We start from the raw sequence: 23,362 nt of genomic DNA, 5'->3' as shown, positions 1-23,362 counted from the left end.
TGGTGTAGTATATTGATAAAGCTTTACACAACTGCCCCCCAAAGCCCTGAACTGTAGCATCTTCCAACGACTGTGTGTAAATAGTCCCACCAGAGAAGATTTTAAGCTACCAACGTGATGCCATTGAGACAGAATTGGATGGAGCTGTGAACAGTGAGTGTGAGCAGCTCCAGCCTCTTGGTTTTACCCATCTGGTACCTCTTGAAAGCCATCAAAGTCTAAGACAGGAGAAGAGACCAGCACGGAACCCATGGGGGATGCTCTTTGGTCACTGAGCTGTGTAACAGTGTGTACAGTTATAAGCATCAGCAGGCATTTACATGGATAGAAGGTCTCACCTGGAGCTTAAGGGAAGCACCACACACTTGGAATGGCAGGGAAACGTTCCCTTTGCACCCTGCCTGTGCCCGTGTATGCTCCGTCCACATTCTTCAGCTGACTGAGGAAATCCATCTCTGTGCTTACTTATAGGATATCAGGTCCTCATCTGTGAAATGGGTGATTGAATGGCGCTCTTTGGGGTTCTGATCGCTGCTCTCTTACAAACATCAGCCCCCTGTTTTCATCACCTTGCTCTAAGTGTCTGATCTGGTTCCAGAGTTTCAATATAGTTCCTTCCAGTCACTCTTTATGGCTCAGTTTTGCTTTGGTGGAGTGTCGTCCCCTGCCACTTTGCATGACGTCACCTCTCCCCAGTGTTTTTATTTTTATTTTTATCTATTTATTTTTTAGGCTGCACCGTGTGGCTTGTGGGAATCTTAGTTCCCTGACTAGGGAATTGAACCCAGGCCCTCGGCAGTGAAAGCACGGAGTCCTAACCACAGGGAATTCCCTCCCCACTGTTTTTTTTTCCCCTCCCCACTGTTTTTAATCATACATTAATGATCCTTACCCTATCACCTATTACAACGGGGATTCAAAATTGTAATTTTCCAGTTCTGTCATTTCTTCTACACTGTTATTGGCTATTTTTAGTAAAGAAGAGAAACTATTGCTTTCTTTATGGTAGAATTTTCTATTTGAATTTAAGTTAGAAGTTGATATTGATACTGAGAGTAGGTTTTCTACATTTACATATATGTAACGATACATATAGAGAAAGCTCATTTTTTTGTATGTAGAACCTTATGTGGATAACCTTGTATATGTATAACTAATTATGTATGTATAATATGTATAACTACAAGTATGTAGATGTTTTATAACCATTAGGTCTATAGCTATAGTCCTAGCACAAATAGAAGTACATGTGGTTATAAAAATCTTTAGGAACCAAGAAGATATTGGCCAAAGGGTACAAAGTTTTTATGTTAGGTGAGTGGGTCCCACAATGTTTTCTTGAGGAGACCCTAGAAAGCAGGTTTTCTAGGACAATTTTAGAGTTTGATATCCTTATAGTTTTTAGTCTAAATATCTACTTTGTAGGAAGAGCAAATACTATATTAATTGCCAATTAAATGACGCATCAGCTTATTTTTATATTGTTGGGATTGGAAAATCCCTTTAATAAAAATGATAGCTTCTCAAGCCTTATTGCTGAGATAGTTAGGGCCGATGTTGGCAAAGTAAATAAATAGTATAAGTTTTTTTGTTTTTTTTGTTTTTTTGTTTTTTGCTGTACGTGGGCGTCTCACTGTTGTGGCCTCTCCTGTTGTGGAGCACAGGCTCCGGATGTGCAGGCTCAGCGGCCATGGCTCATGGGCCCAGCTGCTCCGCGGCATGTGGGATCTTCTCGGACCCAGGCACGAACCCGTGTCCCCTGTATCAGCAGGCAGACTCTCAACTACTGAGCCACCAGGGAAGCCCAATAAATAGTATAAGCTTTGAAAAACAAGAAAGAAGACATGAAAACAGTTAATGCAGAAATTAATCCTACAAGCTCAGAACTGCTGAAGTATGGAGGTTGATTACAAACCCCAAGGCTATTTGACATGGTGCCAAGACCTGCTCTTCTGGAACCCAAGGCTGGGCTTCAGTGTTTTATCTGGGTCGTAACATCCTTCCAGATACAGAACGTCCCATCTAGAATGCTACCTTGGTGCTGTTCATTCTGGGTCAGCAGGCTTTTACAGGTTTTTATGGAGGGCCTTGTTTGGAGTTGTTTCTGGGTGCGATGCTCTGGGTCCACAGACATCGGCACACCCAGCTGCTTGTGAGAGACCACAGTTCTCTGTGGTTCCCTGTCCTTGATACCCAGCGGGTTTCCAGGGCCACAGATTAAATTCCCTCATCGCTGTGCATCAGTTAAATGCAAACCTACACCTTCCCTCCAGAGGGCTGCGTGGTCCTGCAGGGTGCTGGTCAGCAGCTGTTTCTTGGCCCGTATCCAGTATGTTTGAGGGCAGGTTTTTCTCCCCAGGATGAAAACAGTGTTTTGCTTCACCTGGTAGCAAAGTTTATGCTCATATATTTAATTAAGCTTTATAGCGTTAGACTTGTTGAGAGTCTACTGATTCCAGTTTCACAAGAATCAAACCGTAATAAGCCAAGGGCTCCTCTTTACCTGGAACATTGTCCCCAGTCTGCAGTCAGCACTGAACGCAGCTGGGTTTTCTGATAGTTTCGATGTGTGGACATTTATGCATTGTGGAATCCAGAGAGGATTAAATAATTCAGTTTGGGTGAAGAAGAAACTGAAGAGGCCCTTGGGTGTTTATTATTTATAACGACCACTTGGCTGTGCGGCCTGCACTTCGCGTGTGAGTAGGCCTGGGCGCCGAGGATGGGTGGCGTAGGAGGCGGGGCCCCGCCTGAGAGGTCCCCTGTTTCTCTTCTCCTTCCCGGGGTTCTGTGCAAGAAACAGACGAACCTAGGGGTCGTCTAGGGGACAGCGTTCTCTGCCCTCACACACAGGCCTCAGGGCGTCTGAACAGAGCTACAGTTTCCCTGCTGGGAGGGGCATGGTTAAGGTCCTTGTCCTTCTCACTGTTGTGTTCTGTGGTTTAGGTTGATTGCTTTTCCCAGTCAGGAGGAGCGGGGTTTCCCAGTGACACATTTCTGGAAATAGGATTTGAGCAGCAGGAAGGCTAGGAGCCTGGGGACCGGTGTGCGGGATGGTGATTCTGCTGTCCTTCGTGGTATGATGAGTACCAGGGCCTGGAACCTGCCCCTCCCCTCAGCAGCCCAGCAAAGGTGGTGTTTTAGGCCCAATTTGACAGAAGCTCTGACTGGCCCAGAGCTGAGCCTGGCCAGGGCCCTGCAGCCTTGCAGAGAGGCATGGGGATAGGGGGTGGATCACCTCAGCTGTGAAGGCAGTGTTGCCCATGTCTGGGGTCTTTTAGGGTGGCCTTTGCACGGTTCAGGAAGATTCTTATGCTTTAAAATGTTCTCAGGGAGCCCTTGGCCGGTCTCCTTTGACCTCGGCAGCAGGAAGGTGGCCTCTGGGCTCCCCACGCTGCAGTGATACCACTAACGTGCAGACAGCAGGGTTTAAGGGGGGATCTGGTGCCTGGAGGCTAGGGGGGTCAGATGCTGGGACCTGAAAGGGGTTGACCTCAATCCAGTCCATTTCAGTGTCAGTTTGAGAACTTGTCTTAAGTACCCACCGGACACCAAGAGCCAACTTTGCAAACCAGTGTGGAGGGTTGTGCAGCTGCATGTCCTGAGAGCATCCTCCATCACCTCCTGCTGTGTCTGAGATGCGGTGCCTGCTGAGCCCCCATCCCTGCCCACCCCATGCCCACCCAGTGGACCAGCAGCAGTTGGACGGGCCCAGGAGGGAGGCCTGCTGGAGGGAGGCCTTCAGAACCCAAGGCAAGAGCAGACGCAGGGTGGGGTGGGGTGGGGGGGCTGCACAAGGGTTAGTGTCTTCTTTCGAGGAAGAGCCCAAGTGAGGACACAGTGGTCCCTTGCTTAGCGAGATCATCCTGCTGAGCAGACCATCTGGGAGGCGGCACCGTCCCCTCCCTGCCCTTCACTCCCATTTTGGTTGATGACGCGGTGCTCCCAGTAGAGAGGGTTTGGATGGGCCAGAGCTCAAGTCAGCAACCCCGACCGCTGACCAGGGCGAGTCTCTCAACTCGGGCTCTGTGCTGGCTTCAGGGTCTCACTGTGGGGGTCCAGCGGGAGGTGGAGCCAGTTCCCCAGGGGAGGAGGGCGCACAGCAGCTGTGGAGGTGCTAAATGCCGTTGGACTCCTGTCTGGAGCTGCTTTATGGAGGCCTGAGAAGCATCCCCTGGGCCATAAGCGGGCAGGCTGCTACCTCGGATCGCCCTCACCTCGAGGCTTCCCTGTCTCTCCCACCCCCCACGGAAGATGCGCTGTCCACCTACCACAGGGACGCTGTCTGGGGCACAGTTACAGTTCCATTCTTGTGCCCAGCTTGGCTTTACGGAGGCTTTCTTGGTTTTTCCATAATTACTTTTTAACATCCTTATTCTTTTCCAAATGGTCCATCAGTTCTGTCAGAAACCACCCATGTTGGGGACTTCCCTGGTGGTCCAGTGGTTAAGACTCTGCGCTCCCAATGCAGGGGGCCCAGGTTTGATCCCTGGTCAGGGAACTAGATCCCGCTGCAAGTAAAAGAGCCTGTGTGCCACAACTAAAGATCCCTCACGTGGCAACGAAGATCTCACATGCCACAATGAAGACCTGGCGGAGCCATATAAGTAAATAAATAAATATTTTTTAAAAAAGAAGAAGAAACCACCCATGTTGTTTTCCACATGGTCCCACGATACGGGACCGTAGGGTCCCTAGTGGCCAGTTTGTGTGGATTGCACTGTGGCCCTGCCCCAGGCCACCCTCCTAGAACGGTGTCCACTGCTTGCAGGGGACCCAGATCTACAACCTGCGTCTTCCACCTCCTTGGCTGAAGTACCCGTCCGCTAGCTTCCAGACTGGTGAAAAGTGCGCTTTCCTCAGGATGTCTTTCAGCCTCCAATCCCATTTTTGCTGCAGGAGTCGCGCCTGGCGCTGAGTGCAGAATGGCTTTTCTCTATAGACATTTTTAGGACTTGTTTGTTTGCTCTGAAGTTTCTTGAGGATTTACTCAGTCTGGATGTTTTTATTTGTTGGCCCTCACGGTGGGACTTTGCAGTCTCTCTGCTTGGAAAAGTCTTGTATTTTTCCAGAACCCCCCCTTCCCATCAGCTGGTTGCCTTTCCTGGGCTTTTAGAGGATGCCTGGACTTTGGGTGTTGATATTGAATTTTTTTTTTAAGGAAAGAAAATCCAGGTAAAAGTGCCACAGAACAGAACCAGGCAATTTCAGAAAGCAAGCCACCAAATATTGAACTTTTTTTCCTTAAAAAAAGTTTTTTCTTATTTTTAAATTTTTAATTGTAAAAAACACGATGATATAAAATTTACCCTCTTGGGACTTCCCTGGTGGTCCGGTGGGAAAGAATCCGCCTTCCAATGCAGGGGACGTGGGTTTGATCCCTGGTCAGGGAACTAATACCCTGCATGCCTCAATGAAGATCCTGCATGCCACAGCTAAGACCCAACACAGCCAAAAATAAAATAAAATAAAATAAATAAATAAATAATATAAAATTTAAACAAATTTACCCTCTTAATCATTTTTAAATATACAGTTCGGTACTGTTAACTGGTATCCACATTACTGTGTAACAGATCTCTAGGACTTTTTCATCTTGCAAAACCGAAACTCTGTACCTGCTGAGCAACCCTTCCTATCCCCCTACCCAAGCCCCTGGCACCCACCACTCTACTTCGTCTCCTTGATTTTGACTAGTTATCTTACGGAAGTGAAGTCATACAGTATTTGTCATTTTGTGACTGGCATATTTCCACTCAGCATAAGGTTCATCCATGTTGTGGGAGGTGACAGGATTTCCTTCCTTTTAAGGCTGAATAATATTCCATTTTATTGATATTTTCTCTATCCATTCTTTTGTCAATGGACGTTTGGGTTGCTTCCACCTCTTGGCTGTTGTGAATAATGTTGCAGGGAACATAGGAGTGCAGGTAACTCTGAGATCCTGCTTTCAGTTCTCTGGGGTGTATACCTGGAAGTGGAATTTGCTGGATCATATGGTAATTCTATTTTTAGGTTTTTGAGGAACCTCCATAGTGTTTTCCACAGCAGCTACACCATTTTACATTCCTACCAAGAGTGCCCAAGGGCTCCAATTTCTCAACATCGTCACCAACACTTGTTGTTTTCTGTTTTTTGTTTGCTTGTTTTTTTTTTTATAGTGGCCATCCTAATGGGTGCGAGATAATATCTCACTGTGGTTTTGTTTTGTGTGGACCTAATTAGAGATGTTGAGCACTTTTCATGTGCTTGGCCATGTGGTGGCCGTTTGTGTATCTTCTTTGGAGAATTGTCTACTCAAGTCCTTTGCCCATTTTTTTAATCGGGTTACTGGTTTCTGTTGTTGAGTTATAGGAGTTCTTTACTTGTTCTGATCATTAACCTCTTAGCAGATGTATGATTTGCAAATTATTTTCTCCCATTCTGTATGTAGGTTGCCTTTTTACACTGTTGATTGTTTTCTTTGTTGTGCAGATTCTTAAGTTTGATATAGTACCACTTGTCTATTTTTACTTTTGTTGCCTGTGCTTTTGGTGTCATATCTAAGACATCGTTGCCAAATCTAACATCATGAAACTTTTCCTCTGTTTTATTGTTTTAAGAATTTTATAGTTTAGATCTTATGTGTAGATCTTGAATCCATTGTGAGTTCATTTTTGATTATGGTGTAAAGTAAGGGTTGAACTTCATTCTTTTGCATGTGGATATCCAGTTTTCCCAGCACCGTTTATTGAAGAGATTGTCTTTTCCTCATTGTGTGGTCTTGGCCATTTGGAAAATCATTTGACCACGTATGCAAGGGTTTTTTTCTGGGCTCTCAAGTTTGTTCCATTGGTCTATGTCTGTCTTTATGTTTTTTGGTTACTTTATTGATTTTTAATTTCCTTTTCTTCTCTGTCTCATTTTTTGTCTCTTTATTCGGGTACACTTAATAGAAGATGTATTTTGTCCTTGTCTTCCAGTGTTGCCATTGAATTTTTTATTGTGATTATCATACGTCAATGTCAGGAAACCTCCCTTGGTGTCTAATCATCCCTATTGTCCAGTAGTCTATCTTGTTGCATGATTTTAATGTTTTTCCTTCATCTCTCTGGGGATATTAGTTTCTCTCTCTCTCTCTCTCTTTCTCTGCGTGTGTGTGTGCTTGCGTGCGTGTCTTGGGTTACTCCCCTCTCCCCTCCCACATGTATCCCCCTCCAAATCAATGCCTTCAGCTTCCAGCAAATGGGGGTGTGTGAACAGCAGGATTCTGAGCCCCACTCAGACTTCTACATGACCCCTGAGACCTTCCATAGTTCCAAGGTGTTTAGAGTGTCCAGTGACTTGTCACTTGAGCCCTTTTCTGGGACTCTGGAGTCCCGGGGAATCCACGTGCATCAGTGTGACTTCAATGCGGTGGTCGTGGTACAGACCTGAGCCCGGACGGTACTTCCCAGATGAAGGTGCCCTTGGAGTTTTTCCAAGCCTTCTTGGCCCATCTCAGCACTGAGGTTTGTCATGTGGTATCTCAGCTACAGAAAGACCCCCCCCCCCCGGCAATCCTTGGGGCGAGGGGAGGGCGAATTCCATAGGGCACACATGACCAGAAGCAGTGCCTCCTTTCTCCCAGTGTTTTTCCCAGGACTTTGAAAGCAAAGCATGGACCTTATCTTGGGTGGGGGTTAGGAAGTGTCATAACAAATGGCGGCTGAAAGATCTTTTTGCCTGACCTGTAGAATGCTGGGCCTGAGTCACACCACTAGCCTGTGCCTGGATGGCCAGAGTCGAATCACCTGTCTTGGGACAGTGTTTCAGATTTCTGGGGATGAGGGAAAGGAGAGAAAAAGAAGTGTTTCTGAGTGGTCAGGAGCTGACCTGTGTGTTGGGCAAAGCTGGCATGACCGAGGGGATGTGGGCTGAGTGTGCAGGGTCCTCGCCCCTGAATCAGCCCTTGCATGGAGGCAGGGGTCGGGGGGAGGCGGCAGACCAGCAAGTTCTCTCAGGAGGGGGATGGCCTGTCATTGCTCCTGGGAGGGCCCTCGGTGCCCTCTGACCTCCAGCCTGAGTTCTGCCCAAGACCGGAATCCTGGGGCAGAAGTTCGGGCAAGTGTGCCAGGCGTCCAGCCGGCCCTGTGTGTATATGTTTAGAGAAAAAGTAGAATGTATATTTGCCAAAATAGTAAAATGATTTTTTTTTTCAGGTGGTGAAATTTTGGATGATTTTCTTTCTCTTTATCTCTTTTTTTCTGATTATTCTGTAATAGATACTTTTTTACAGAACAAAGTAATTCTGGTTCTTTGAGCCGGTGAGGGAGAACGAGTCCCGTGGGAACACGTTTCTGGCCTCTCCTGATTTCCTCCAGCGTCACATGTCCTGAGACGACCCTGGTGCCCCTTCCCACACGCCAGCTCCTCCCCTGCCCTGGGCCACACTGCCTGGTGCATTGCTGTGGAGGGAGGTGGGAGTGGCAGTCAGAGGGCACCGTTGTCTTCTTCTCCCTGCACGTAGCCTGCGATGGGATGGACGAAGAGGAAGAGAGCCACTATGTCTCGCAGCTCAGGGATGTCTACAGCAGCTGTGACACCACAGGGACAGGCTTCTTGGACCGGGAGGAGCTGACCCAGCTCTGCCTGAAGCTTCATCTGGAAAAGCAGCTGCCTGTCCTTCTGCAAACACTTCTCGGAAACGACCACTTTGCCAGGGTGGGTAACTTCATTGACTTCATTCTCACAAAGAAAAGCACAGAGAGTGTGTGGTTATAGCTGCTGGCATCTGAGAAATACCAACTGACTGGAGATACTCATCAAAGGAAAGTTAGGAGGAAATGGGGTGCTGTTTTTCCTTCTGTGCAACATCTATGTTGTAGAAAGAAGTTCCTTAAGATTGCTTTTTTAAAGCATAGTAACTTCCAGAGATTTGTTTTTGTTCTGTTTTTTCCAGAAAGATGCTTGGGTGATTCGTCTAGGGAGTGGAAGGTTGGTATGGGTGGTGCATGTGGTTCACAAAACACAGTGATCTGTGCGCAGCTCACACACTGGGTCATTCAGAGGCAGCTGCAAAGTACCTCGAAGGCACATTGTCTCGTAAAATTACCCAGCGTGAAATTCATCCAGCAGCTGGACAGAACATTGCCCACTGCTGTTGCAGGAACCAAGGCTCCCTGTGTTCAGAGTGTATCTCTATGAGTGTATCTATCCCAGATAGGAAGTAGGCACTCAGAGAGTTCTTTTCTCTAGGAAATTCAAGGTCATCTAGAATGGTAATCTGGAGCCTGGACCACAACTTGCTTTCCTGATTGAAACATTAAGAAGCTTCTTAGTGTTCCTGCTTCTTAAATGTGTCCAGATGTTAACACATTCGTTTTAAAAAGAGTGCCTGGAATTCCCTGGCAGTCCAGGGATTAGGACTCCGGGGTTTCACTGCCAGGGGCCTGTGTTTGATCCCTGGTCAGGGAACTAAGATCCCACAGGCCACATGGCGCAGCCCAAAAAAGAAAAAAACCCAGTGGCTATAATCTTACCTTTGAAGGAAGGGCATTTTTCCCACAGAACTCAGTTAAACTCTTTTCATTTTGAATGAGAAAAAAATCTAGCTGCAAATATTCTGAGTTGACTTTTGGGCAAAAACAAATGAAGAAGAACAAGCAAAAACCCCTCCCTGCTGGCCCTGGGGGAGGGTCCAGGCGGATCTGACCTCCTGTTACTTCCCCCGAGGCCGTGTGGCCAGAGCTGTCAGCAGTGCTGCACCCCCTGCATGGAGGACTCAGCCTCACAAACCCACTGCACCCTTTTCTGTCTCTTTACTCTTTTCCTGCTTTTTCTTTCTGGACTTAAGAATCAGGTGTGTTTTTGATAGAAAATGTCCTAGCCCCTCTTGATATCACCTGGAATTGTATTTGGAGGCTAGATAAGCAAAAGGCACATTTGTGAAAATCAACACTCTGGTTAAAACAGCACAAACAGGGACTTTCCTGGCGGTCTAGTGGTGAGGACTCTGCGCTTCCACCACAGGGGACACAGGTTCAATCCCTGGTCAGGGAACTAAGATTCTGCATGCCGTGTGTGGCAAAAACAAAACAAAACAAAAAACAGCATGAATAGATGGTTTCCTTGATGATATTTTTGCGGTACGCAGGCCTCTCACTGCTGTGGCCTCTCCCACTGCAGAGCACAGGCTCCAGACGCACAGGCTCAGTGGCCATGGCTCATGGGCCCAGCCGCTCTGCGGCACGTGGGATCCTCCCGGACCGGGGCACGAACCCGCGTCCTCTGCATCGGCAGGCGGACTCTCAACCACTGCACCACCAGGGAAGCCCCCTTTGATGATTTTTGACAGTTTGGAAAATTCAAAACCAAAAGAAGCACTTTGGGGCCCAGATTCATTGTAGGATGTATCATTCCCGGCCTTTCTCTACTTTGTGCTTTGTCTGTGAGAAGGGGAGCGTGACCTCGAAACCCTGAGTTACACTTGGAGGAAGGTCAGTGTTGGAGTAGCTGCAAAGGGAAAAGGGCTGTTACCGTTCGCCTGCTTCATCCACAGGCGGGGGAGCGCACACAGCCAGCATTTAGGTGGAACATTCTGTAGAGGTTTTAGGGACACCAGTGTCAAGCCAGAAGTATCCAGGTAATTGTCACCATTTTCTGTGACAGAAACCAAATGGTGGAGATTTCAGGAAGTTTTGAAGAAAAACAAGATAAATCCTTTGTCCAGGAGAATGGATTGGCTTTTCAATTCAAATATCACATATTCAGTTTCCTTGCAGGAACTGACATATATGACACCACAGAAATGTTAGTCATTGATACAGTAATCCAGTTATAATAAGGAAGAAACAATATTATAATATCTGAATTAAGAAGGTGATTTTTAATGCTATGAGTGTTTTTTTTAAATTAATTAATTAATTTGGCTGCATCGGGTCTTAGTTGCGGTATGCGGGATCTAGTTCCCTGACTAGGGATCAAACCCAGGTCCCCTGCATTGGGAGCACAGACTTAACCACTGGACCACCAGGGAAGTCCCAATATGCTTGTTTTTAATTCCTTTTTCCCGTTAAAGAAACATTATCAGGTCTAATTTCAAGCCAGAAAGTTGACGTGGCCTAAGAGTCCTGTGACTTGGGAAATTTCCATATGCGTTTTGTTATTTCTCATGTTTCTTTACCAGTGATGAGGATCTTATCTTGAGTATTTTAAATTTGGGTAGAAAGAGAATTTTCCTCTCAAAAAATAATTGATAACATAGTGTTACTGAAAATAATTTTAAGGTTGAGAGTGATTCTTGATCACAGGGTCCCGCCTCTTCATTTGTGAGGAGAGTCCGTGATCGAGCAGGAATGACGGTGTATCCTGTTGGGTCAAACCCCTGATGCCATGGGCTGGCCCTTCCTTCTTTTATGAGCTGTGAAGGGAGAGGGCACAGAAGCAAACACAAGCACAGTCAAAATGGTATCAGATAAAACAGCAATCAGATTGCCTCCTGTTTGATGGATCAGAAGAAATTCAGCTGATAAGTATCAATATTATCAAAGATGCAAAAGAAATCTGAGATTGGATCAAGCAAAATGGCCATTTCATTCTGCTCCCATGTAGTCAACAAGTACTTTTGAGCTCTTATTATGTGCGAGGCAAATCTAGAAACTAGGAATGTAAAAATGAAAGCAATACAACGTCTCTGTGAAATGAACTCTATGCAAGGTTATTCATTCTAGTATTGATTCACATGGCAAAAGACTGGAAACAGCCTTTTGAATATGAGATTAGTTCAATACATTCTTGTAGATCCAAATGATGAAATTTATGCCTCATCCCCATAAAAGAGGGAAGAGACTTCAGACATTGTCCTAGTGGCAGGTTAGCAAACTCAGGCCTACCTTCCAGTTAGTGCTACTAAAAAGGCTGAACAAAATAGAAAAAACAAAAGATCTTGAAAATGGTAAAGAACAAACAAGTCAGGGGGAATTACAACCTAAAAATCTATGCTAAGTCACGTATCGAGAGAAGTTCAGCTCAGCACACAAAACCCCATTTGCCCTGAGAATATTTTCTGGTCTTAAATAGCAACTGTGTAATTGATATGTCATTTGGGGGTTTTAAAGGGCCAGGGAAATGCATGTCTAAACACAGGCTCACCCAAGGAGAAACTGATGAACCAGCCCCCAGTTTAAGGGAGGATCCTGAGGGTACACCTGTAGGGTAAAGATATAGGGTAGGTGAATCAGCCGTTGTGCTCTTTGCTGTCTGGGCTTGCGTGCGCTCAGGGGTCTAGGTGACCTCAGGCCTTGCACTTAGATCAGGTGGTCCTGCACAGGCGGTGCCCTCAGGCACGTGGCAAAAGCAAACAGAAGTCCTTTCTTGAGAAAGTTCCCTCATCCTGGGTCTGTAGTTCTTCCTAAGTAATAGTCATATACAATAACCAGCATACAGTCAAGGATAACTAGGCACAAAATAAAGATGAGTGAGAGCCAGAGAAACAACAGGCCACAGAAGCAGAGCACAAAGATGTGAAGTATTGGAATTACTGGGCAAAAAGTATAAGCCGGGCTTCCCTGGTGGCGCAGTGGCTGAGAGTCCGCCTGCCGATGCTGGGGACATGGGTTCGTGCCCCGGTCCGGGAAGATCCCACATGCCGTGGAGCGGCTGGGCCCGTGAGCCATGGCCGCTGAGCCTGCACATCCGGAGCCTGTGCTCCGCAACGGGAGAGGCCACAACAGTGAGAGGCCCGCATACCGCAAAATCAAAACAAAACAAAAAAATGTATAAGCCAATTATGGTTACTGTGTTAGGAGAGGTTTAAAAAAAACAAGCTTGAGGGACTTCCCTGATGGTGCAGTGGTTAAGAATCCGCCTGCCAATGCAGGGGTCATGGGTTCGATCCCTGGTCCGGGAAGATCCCACATGCCCCAGAGCAACTAAGCCCGTGCGCCACAACTACTGAAGCCCAAGCTCCCTAGAGCCCACAAGCCACAACTACTGAGTCCGTGTGCTGCAACTACTGAGCCCGCAGACCTAGAGCCCATGCTCTGCAACAAGAGAAGCCACTGCCATGAGAAACCCGTGCACCGCAACGAAGACTAGCCCCCGCTCACCGCAACTAGAGAAAGCCCGCGTGCAGCAACAAAGACCCAATGCAGCCAAAAATAAAAATAAAAAATTTTAAGTTAAAAAAAAACAAGCTTGAAAATATCCACAGGAAAGAGGTAACTCTAAAAAGTGACATAACAAATCTGAACAAAGAACCAAATACAATTTTTAAGAGTTTAACAGCAGATTAGACACAGCTGAAAAGAGCACTCATCCAGGATGCAGCATGATGTTATAAAGAGAAGGTGAAGACCGGGGGACATCCCTTTGGTTGGAATCCCAGGAGGAAAGGAGTGAATGAGGAGGGATTTCGTGAACAGATAATAGCTAAAAAGTTTCCAAAACAGATTTAAGATTCCAAAAACCCATGGAATTCTGAGTAGCATAAATAAAAAGAAATCCACATCTGGCCATATTATTGTGAAACTGAAGGGAAACAAAGACATCTTAAAAGCAGCCAGAGATGGGTACACATGATCTCTCTGTATTTTTTCCCTACAACTGCATGTGAATCTATAATTATCTCAAAATGAAACATTTAATAATTTTTTTAAAAGCAGCCAGAGGAAAAAAGACATATCCTGAAAGTCAGCCATAGTTAGATTGACAATTGCCTTCTCAGATGTGACAGTAGAAGCCAGAAGCCAATGGAAAGGTGTCTCCAATGTACTAAAAGAGGACTGGTGCCAACCCGAATCCCATACTCAGCAAGAATACCCTTTAAGGGGACTTCCCTGGCGGTCCAGTGGTTATGACTCTGAGCTTCCACTGCAGGGGGTGAGGGTTCAATCCCTGGTCAGGGAACTAAGATTTTGCATGCCGCGAGGAGTGGCCAAAAAAAAAAAAAGAATACTCTTTAAGAACAAAGGTGAAAGAATGCACCTGTGAGAAGGTGAATTCTGCTCAGTTTTGAGAGGATATAGAGGCAAACACATCCATTAGGTATTTGTTGAGTATTTACAGTGTGTCACTGTGATATCACTTGCTAGTTGGGGAGACAGAAAATAAACAAGTAATCCAGTGTCAGATCTGATACGTGTGTGACTGAGGCAGAGGTGCCCCCAAGCCAACAGCTGCGTTTAGTGCCCATCGGCAGCAGCAGAATGTGCTCATTCAAATTCTGTGCCAGGTGTGGGAAGCATGCTTGGACCTACAGCCCAGGCCTGCTTTTTCTGCACTTACTGGTGACAGTAAGCTCTTGTGTTGATTTCTTTCTGTGGGACTTCAGTAGAAGCACAGGTAGAGAAAAGAGCTGAAGAGTGCAGCTCAGTGAACATCCACCCTGAACACACCTGGGCCGCCAGCATCCTGCATCCCTCCTCAGGTGCCCTTGCGGTCCCTCTGCCTCCAACAGTTACCACTGTCCTGATGCCAACAGCATAGATTTGTTTGCCTATTTCTGAACTTTATACAAGGGAAAATACACAGCATATGCTCAGTGTATACTCTCTGGTTCTTTTACTCTGTATTATGTCTGTGAGCTATATTCACACAATGCAGATATATTGTCTCCGTCAGTGGTTTGTTTTTTTTTCCCCTATTGTCATCTTTTGTTGTCTGACTGAATCACAGTTTATTTACCCATTCTCTTTTTGGACATCTGGATCATTTCCACTAGTTTTTTAATAAATTATGTTTTTGCTGAAACAAAAAGCATTGATTGATAGTAAACTTTCAAGCTAAGGATGTGTACTGTCATTTTTAGGATAAGCAATAAGAGAATGGAAATAGACTGTATAACTTCTGAATTAATAAGGGGAAAAATGAAGTCCTAAAAGAAAGAGAGGAAAGAAAGGAGAAAACGCAGGCAGGTCAAATTGAAAGCACAAATAAAATAGTAGATTTAAATCTAAATATTATGGAAAGAAGCGAACTTTTTGGCCAACCCAATATATCAGTAACGACATTAAATGTAAAATGTTTCAGTTAAAAGATAAAGATTTTCAGATTGGGGAAAAAAATCCAACTATATACTGTTCATAAGAGACATGTCTAAAATATAAGGATATAAAAAATTGACATTATTAAAAGTTTGGTTAAAATAACAAAGTTTGGTAAAAAGATATAACACGTAAATACTCCATAAGAAAGTAGTCTTTGTGGTAAAAGCATTACTGAACTAAAGAGGGTCAGCATTTTATGGTAATAAAAGATTCAATTCACCAAGAGGATTTAAATGTATGTTCTGTGACCCAGCAATCCCATTGTTAGGCGTATACTCCAAAGAGTGTAACTGTTCAAAGATGGGGGTTTTTGTTGGTTTTTTAAAAATAACTAAACCCTGGAAACAATGGGAATATCCACCAGCAGGAGGGTAGTTTTGTTTTTTGTTTTTGTGGTACGTGGGCCTCTCACTGTTGTGGCCTCTCCCATTGCGGAGCACAGGCTCCGGACGCGCAGGCTCAGCGGCCATGGCTCACGGGCCCAGCCGCTCCGCGGCATGTGGGATCCTCCCGGACCGGGGCACGAACCCGTGTCCCCTGCATCGGCAGGTGGACCCTCAACCACTGCGCCACCAGGGAAGCCCAGGAGGGTAGATTAATAAATTGTTGCTCAGTTACACCGCAGAGCAGAGAAAATGGGTGGATCATGCGCAGCAAGTTACATGAATATCACAGAAGTAATGTTGAGTCTAAGACACAAAATGGTATCTACACATGATTCCATTTAGATCAAATTTCAAAAGAGGCAGAAATAAACTGTATTGTTTAGGGGTGCATGCAAATGAGGTATAAAAGCAAGGATGTTATTAGAGGCAGAGTAGGGGCCGGGGGATTTAATCAGGAAAGGAACCGTGGTGGAGGGCTCGCCCAGGTGCTGCCGTTTTCTCTTTCTTGGTGGGTGGTGAGAACGTGGATTTTTCTTTTTTTTTTTTTTTTTTCGGTACGCGGGCCTCTCACTGTTGTGGCCCCTCCTGTTGCGGAGCACACTCCGGATGCGCAGGCTCAGCGGCCATGGCTCACGGGCCCAGCCGCTCCGCGGCATGTGGGATCTTCCCGGACCGGGGCACGAACCCGCGTCCCCTGCATCGGCAGGCGGACTCTCAACCACTGCGCCACCAGGGAAGCCCAGATTTTTCTTTTTCTTTTTGTGTTAATGTTTGTGGTCATCAGACACCTCTTTTCTACACTGCTTTCTAATTTTGTGGTCTGATTTACTTTTATGGAGTTGTTAATGGTGTTTTTTGGTGATGGGGTTATGGTTCACTTTTACTTGCCTTATTACATCTTCAATTCTTTTAAATCTTAAGTAAATATTTGAAAAAATGAATGTCCTCATAAGATCTTCCATCTGAGAAAAACCAAAAGGCCAGGGTGTTACGTATGTGACCTGCAGAAAGTAGCGTTGACCTCTCTTCTCAAATCCACAGGTTAACTTTGAGGAATTTAAGGACGGTTTCGTGGCCGTCTTGTCATCACAGGCTGGTGTCGGCTCCTCAGATGAAGACAGCGAGTCTTTGGAGCCAGGTAAGAGGCCTTCCTGGTCTCTGTTACGTCTCTTCCCCTGATTCCGTGAACTCTGGAGTGTGATGTTCTCACCAAACGACGCAGCAGGTCTGTCTCTGCCAAGCTGCGTAGACTGGAACTGACGTTTGGGTTCTTTCTTCTTTTGCTTCCTTATTTGTAAAATGGTGTTGTAAGGGGAAGATTCTTTTGTTTTCCTCTACAATACACACAATCCTCTGAATATACTGGCACTTCTGGTCACTAGATATATGTGGTTTTTCCCACACCAGGCCGTTTTGCAACCCCAGCTGGGTGTCCTACAATTCAACTCTGTCCTGACACCGTCTACCTGGACACGGCGTCAGACCCCACAGGGGAAGGGCTCAGTCCCCCAAGACTGCACCCTCTTCAGACAGCCATCTCAAATCCGGGTTGTCACCTGTGCTTCTGACCCACCTGTTATAGATCAGAGGCTCCCACGACCTCCTCAGGTTCAATTAATTTGCTAGAGCAGAACCCAGGGAAACCCATTTACTTACTGGATCACCGTTTATTACAAAAGGATATGACTCAGGATAAGAGGTTTGTGGGAAGGGCTTGTGGGAAGGGGCTCGGAGCGCCCATGCCCCCTTCAGGCCTCACTCTTCCCCAGTCTCCACATGTTCAACTCGGAAGGTCTCAGAACCCCGTCCTTTTGGGTTTTATGGAGGCTTCGTTACAGACATGACTGATCAAATGATTGGGCATCGGGGATTGAACTCAACATCCTGCAGGTCAGGGGGTGGGGCTGAAAGTTGGTTTCCCTGGCAACCAGCCCATCCTGAGGTGTGGTTCCAAAAGTCACCGCATCAACATAAACTCAGGTGTGGTTGCTCTCATCACTTAGGAAATTCCAAGGGTTTTAGGAGCTGTGCCAGGGATGGAAGACCAAATACATATTTATTATAAATCACAGTATCACAGATGTCAAGTTAATACCGCATGCTGTCCTTACAGCATAGGGTGTTGACAAGATAAAGTGGGTGTCGGGGGTGGAAGCATTGGAGAATCAAAAGCGCAGGGCAGGTGTGAGGTGTTAGCCAGGGCTTGGAGGCTGGCGGAGCAGGCAGGATGCCACCAGCCGAGGCAGCCCTCAGCCTGTCTTCTGTCTCAGACAGTAGCGCTCTGTGCTCCTAGGACTTGTGAGAATCTTGGTTTCGAGCAGGGCCAGTGGGACAAAGGTAGTATTTCAGAACAAACGGAAGTGGTGGCTTTGGTCAGGAGGTGGAGGGAGGGTTTTGGAGGGAGGCCCGCTCGATGTGTGGACCGCGGGTTCCAGTCGGAAGGTGATGGCGGACATGCTCGTTCAAAGCCGTGCTGGACCCTCGGGCTCGGCTGCTGCGGGCAGCACCTGATGCGCCCCGGCTGGTCACGGCTGCGTTTGACGAGTGTCGGGAAGGAGAGTGAAGTGGTAACCAGTCCCTCCCTCCCACGTGGGGCAGGCGTTTGAGGAGTCTGCCCCGCAGCAGCCCCCTGGTCTGCTCCTGGACCCCGGGCAGGTCCTTGGTTGGGAGCAGGTGCACGATGATCTGGGCACCAGGGGTACCGTGAGGGAGGCTTTGTGTGCCAGGCTTGGAGCTAATGGACGTTTTATGTAGATTCCAGTGACCGTCCTAGAAGTCCTGTGGCTACTCCTGCCTGTTATTCAGGTGGGGTTTTGCAGCCTGGAGCCAGGCCCTGCCCACGCCCCTGGGGCTGAAGTCAGCTGCCCCACCTCCTCCTGCTGGAGCCACGCCAGAGCCCTGATGCGGGGGGAGGAGTCAGCCCGCCAGCAGCCCCATCACCCTGCAGCTCAGGTCATTGGCTGCTTTGTCTCACACTTGTCTTCCTTGAGATGGGAAGAAGCCCACTTGCCTTTCCCGACTCAGAGTTTTGGAGTGTGACCGTGAGCGTGGATGTGCCCAAGAAAGGCCGCGCCTCTGTCACTGCCCCCCTCTCCATGCTGGAACATGTGTGCGTCTGTGGGGTGTGTCCTCACTTCCTCCAAAGACGGGAGAAGCTGTTTCAGGACTGGCACTTTTCCACACCAGTTCCATTTTTTTTGTTTGTTTGTTTTAGTTTTTTTATTTATTTAATTTTTGGCTGCATTGGGTCTTTGTTGCTGCTCTCGGGCTTTCTGTAGTTGTGGCAAGCAGGGGCTACTCTTCATTGTGGTGCGCAGGCTTCTCATTGCGGTGGCTTCTCATGTTGCAGAGCACGGGCTCTAGGCACACAGGCTTCAGTACTTGTGGCACGTGGGCTCAGTAGTTGTGGCACACGGGCTTAGTTGCTCCACAGCATGTGGGATCTTCCTGGACCAGGGATCGAACCCGTGACCCCTGCATTGGCAGGCGGATTCTTAACCACTGAGCCACCAGGGAAGCCCCCCGGTTTTGTTTCGTGTTGTTTTTCTCTTCTTTCGATTTTCAGTGCTTTCCTCAGTTACACGGTTGTAAGCCCACCTGAGGCGGCTCGGACGGGGCTTGTGCACAGAGGCAGGGCGCCGGGTGGCCCTGCAGCCACGGGTTGTGAGAGCCGGGGCGAGCCCTGCCCCGTCCTCCAGGGCCGTGCGCGTTTCAGCTTCTCACCGCAGCCACCTTCCCAGCCTCCCCCATCCAGGGGTTTCATCCCTCCTTCCCTGGCCCTGTCCACAGTGTTGCTCTCTCCTGCTTTCTAATCTGTCTGCCGGTCCTTCCCACCATCTCCCACCGTGACTGGAAAAATGATTGGAGCTTTGACGCTCCAGGGATGAGCATGTCATCAGGGGGCCAAACGCCCCGGGGTTTTGAGGAACATCCCGCTTCCCCGTCATTCTGCTCCTTTCAGTAAAGGCCGTTACAGAACATATAACCAATGTCTTTTCACTTGTAGACCTTGGTATTCTGCTCCTATAAATAAATACGCACACACAGGAGGCACAGCCAGGTGTCCAGCACAGGGCACCGTTGGCCTTGTGCTCTGCGGGCCGTCTGGGCAGCGGGTGGGGACTGGCTGTGACCCCCAGTGCTTCCCGCCAAGAGGCCGCGGCTCTGTGTCCTGTGGGTGGTGGGAAGCTGCCCCCTTCCTGTCGTGATTTGCCACGTGGACACTCTTTTCTAGAGAAGCGTTTCTCTCTGTTGGAGGGAGGGGGGTGACACGTTTGGGGAACATTATGAAACAGCTGTGTGTTTTCTGGGCATCTCATTCCTCTGAGGAAAGTGCTGACCTGCTGAAATGATGAAGAAATGGGGCCACATCCAGGGCGGGTGGGACTCCGACAAGGACGGGTTGGGTCGGGGGGTGGGGGGAGGAACTCAGGAGGGGAAGGGCAGGAGCAAGGTCAAGCCACAGGGGGCAGACGTGGTGCTGGGTCACGACCTCCAGGTGAGCCGCGAGCGGGCCGGGCCGGGGAGGGCCCACGTGCGTCAGGCCCCTCCTCGTCTTCTGCAGCTGATTTCCCAAATGTGCTGCAGCTGCCCACTCCCACCTCTCGTGGCTTTCCTCTTCCCGCACCTCCCCCCCGCAGTAAAGGTGCGGAGCCTGTGTGCTGGCCGCTCCCCACTGCGTGGGGCACTCAGGGCCTCCTGTTTCCTCCCTGCCAGGGCGTCCGCTCCCTGCTCTCCAGCAGCCCCGGGAGTTCCCACACGGGAGAGATTACAGGGTCGGGCAGGGCCCGTGATAACCTCCAAGTGTCCTGGGGACATGGTCAGCCTGCCTTAAATGTCCACTGTCAAGTGGAACTCAGCAGCTTCCTCCCCAAAATCCTCCCTTGTTCCTAGTTTCTGTTGGTCACTGGCATCACTGGCCAGGTTGGACCCAGCCTCCTCCTCTGATGGTCCCAAGGTCAGGGGCTGCAGAGTTGGTGCGGAGGAGACAAGGGAGGTGGTACTAGGCCTTAGGAAGCGTGACGCATCCGTGTGAAACGGTCCTGTTTTCCCGACCTGGCCTTACTTCCTTGGATCCTCTCCCCCAACCTGCACGTTCTGGTTGCTTCCTTCTGAACCTGTGTCCTCTCCTGGCCGTGGCCCACGTCGCCCTCCCCCATCTCTCTCCAGCTGCCCAGATTCCCTACAGAGTCAGCATCATTTCTTCTCTGCCTGCGGGGTCCCCACTGCTCTGCAGACGTGGGCAGGTAAGGAGGGAAGAAAGGTGCCAGGGGTTTATTAGGGCTTATGGGATTCTCATGAATCCCAAACTAAAATGCACTCCTGCCTCTATCCCAGACTTCAGACCCACGTGGAGTCTGAGGCTCCCCAGCTATGCTGAGGTCCTTGCCTACCGCATCCCGTCCGGGGGGCAGGGGGGTCCTGTAGTGAGGGGGGTGGGTGGGACGTGACCTTCTGGTCTCTAGAGCAGTATGTTGCTGGATTATTGGAGGCTTTTTTCCTTGTGTAAAAAGCTAGATTTTTGTATTAGTCTTTTATTGCATAACAAAAGCGTATTTTGGTTGGAAACATTTAAACAGCACCTAGAGTTTAGGATGGAAAGTCCCTGCCTCCCGGCCTGGCTGTCTCAGCCCCAGCCCCACTGTCGACCGTTCCCTGTGTTCTTCCAGGTGTTTTCCATGTGTGTCCCTGAGAGCCACGCTTTGCACCCGAACCTGCACCTTCGTAAAGGGCATCCTGGCAGCACACGTGGGCCCAGAGGCTGTCAACACCTCCCGTTTTTATTCCAGGTGCCCCCCGGGCCGTCCCCCCAAAGTACGTGAGCGGCTCTAAGTGGTATGGCCGTCGGAGCTGGCCCGAGCCCTGTGACGCTGCGGGTGGAGCCCCGTGTTTACTGGAGCAGCCTACCAGGCCCAGTGTGAGAAGCCAGCTCCGACGCTCTGCGTCTCTGGAAAGTGTGGAGGTGGGTCGACCCCTGCTTTGCCCTCGCCCAAGTACGCATGCCCCCCGCCATAGACACTGCTCATGTGACACGATACGGGAAGATGGGAGGGGGCATCTATCTCATCACCAGAGCACTTTGGGGAGTGACATTTAGTTTTAAGGTGTCTCTGGGTCTCGCTGTCTGCATGGAAACTCGGGCCACAGAGCGTCCTTCTTCAGACACAGGGGCCATGGAGAATGCCCTGCTCACCACGAGCCCCCTCCCCTGGCACTGCCAGAAGGAGAGGAAGGTTACAGCCGAGGATAGAGAAAGCAGCCCTGGGCGCGACTGAGGCTCACCCTCCACAGCTTGGCGGCATGTCATGCCAGGTGCCTCCGGGGACCCCAGGCTCCCTGAGCTGTCCACTGCAGGAGCCTCAAGGGCTTTGTGTCAGGAAGGACGTCCACGGGGCAGATCCACACCCCACGGGTTAATCATGGCCCATTGGACCTGTTTTCGGGGTTCCAGAAGGTTCCTGCCTCCACCCCATGATGTCCACCTCTGTCTGATGAGGCTCTAGGGGGGCTTCCCTTTAATAAGACAGCTCTGGGCCCCCATATTAATTTGTTTATATTTTCAACATTTGTTGAGACCAGTAGGAAAAGCAAATAAATATGTATTTAGATCCTGGAGTCGCTTCTCTCAGGGATGTGCTGCACTTGGGCGGCACCAATAAACCCTAGGCCTTTGCTGCTTTATTCTCTCTCTCAATTTGGCCCCAGGGATGGAAGGCTTCATGGGTCCGCGCCATCTCTGTGGTGCCGTTTTGCTTCTTAAAACCATCTTTGATCCCCAGAACTAGGACCCTAGGGTTGCTGCCTTTAGGGTTGTCAGCAGGTTGAATGCATTAGAAAAATAAGATATACCACCTGCCCCCAGAGCTCCAGCCTCAGTTCAGCGCCATTTCTAAGTGCTGAGTCCTGGTCAAGCCAGTGTTCCTTCCAAAATCAGAAGCAGACTTTGACTTTGTGGTCCGCAGACTCGGTCACAGAAGCATGAGGTTTTACTGGACTTCTTGGTGGCCCAGCCCCTTGGGCACTGAGGTCTCAGCAGATCACCTGCTGTCTCCGGAGTACCTGGGAGTCAGAGACCTGCTCTTCCTTGACTGTTGCCAACAGACATGGGTCATGAGGGGCGGGATGCAGAGGGTGCCGAGTGCAGGCCGCAGTGTGCGGTCTGAGAGAGGGAGCTGGTGTGCACGGGGCCTCGTGGCTGACCACCAGGGCTGCCCTGTGGGCTGGGGCTCCCCTCCCTCAGGTGTCCCCCCCAACAGCCCCACCAGCCCCACCAGACTGTTCCCGGTGCTCCGTCCGCTACCCTTTCCTCTGGGGACTCACACGTCCTTTTCCTTCTGTTTTTCCAGAGTCTCAAGTCCGATGAAGAAGCTGAAAGTGCAAAGGACCCTCAGAATGAGTTGTTTGAAGCAAAAGGTAAAGCCCAGCCTTGTGATCAGTGCCACCTTTGGCCAGTGCTAGGCTGCCAGGCAGTGGGCTGCCAGCCAAGGACAGTTTCCTGAGAAGTGCCCGGTGTGGGTGGTGTCCCTGGGGGGCCCTTTTCCTGGGGGCAGGGTCCCAGCTCTGGGAGACCCCTGAGGTCAGACCCTCGAGCGGGGACCACTGGCTAAGGGAGCAGCTTCACGGTCTGGGAGGACCAGCATGACCCCAGCCGGCAGGCGTGGGCCTGGGGACTCCTTCCTGAAGCACCCGGCCTGGGCCAGCAGCCTCCCTGCCGCCTGGGGCCCTGTCTGCCCCGAGTCGAGGGTAAGACGTGGTTCTGGTCCTGGAGAGCCTGACGGAGCACCCGGAAGGCAGCCGCAGGCGTGCTTAGCAAATCTGGGTGCATCAGCACGTAGGTCTGCAGGTGCCTTAAGGACACCTCCCGCTGGAGTGTGTCACAGGGCAGAACGTGCAGGAACACGGCTCGAGGGCGAGACCCGAGCTGACCTTGAGCTTCTCCTGAGTGAGAGGTCTGCACTGGCACTGAGCATT

The 23,362-nt window shown here is 49.2% G+C and overlaps 1 protein-coding gene across 1 annotated transcript in view; it reads left to right on the top strand.

Moving 5' to 3' along the window:
* Positions 1-23,362, top strand: part of NINL (ninein like) — a 106,416-nt gene that overhangs the window by 39,336 nt on the left and 43,718 nt on the right. Inside the window, exons 2-5 of the mRNA XM_082670711.1 lie at positions 8,489-8,682; positions 16,433-16,529; positions 21,181-21,353; positions 22,738-22,804. Of these exons, the coding sequence (XP_082526837.1) occupies positions 8,500-8,682; positions 16,433-16,529; positions 21,181-21,353; positions 22,738-22,804 (520 nt within the window). The 5' untranslated portion in view covers positions 8,489-8,499. The remainder of the gene's footprint in view (positions 1-8,488; positions 8,683-16,432; positions 16,530-21,180; positions 21,354-22,737; positions 22,805-23,362) is intronic.

Source organism: Grampus griseus, assembly GCF_964374135.1.
Source record: "Grampus griseus genome assembly, chromosome: 14".
In the NCBI taxonomy this organism is placed as follows: domain Eukaryota; kingdom Metazoa; phylum Chordata; class Mammalia; order Artiodactyla; family Delphinidae; genus Grampus; species Grampus griseus.
This window is presented reverse-complemented; position numbering and strand designations above follow the sequence as displayed.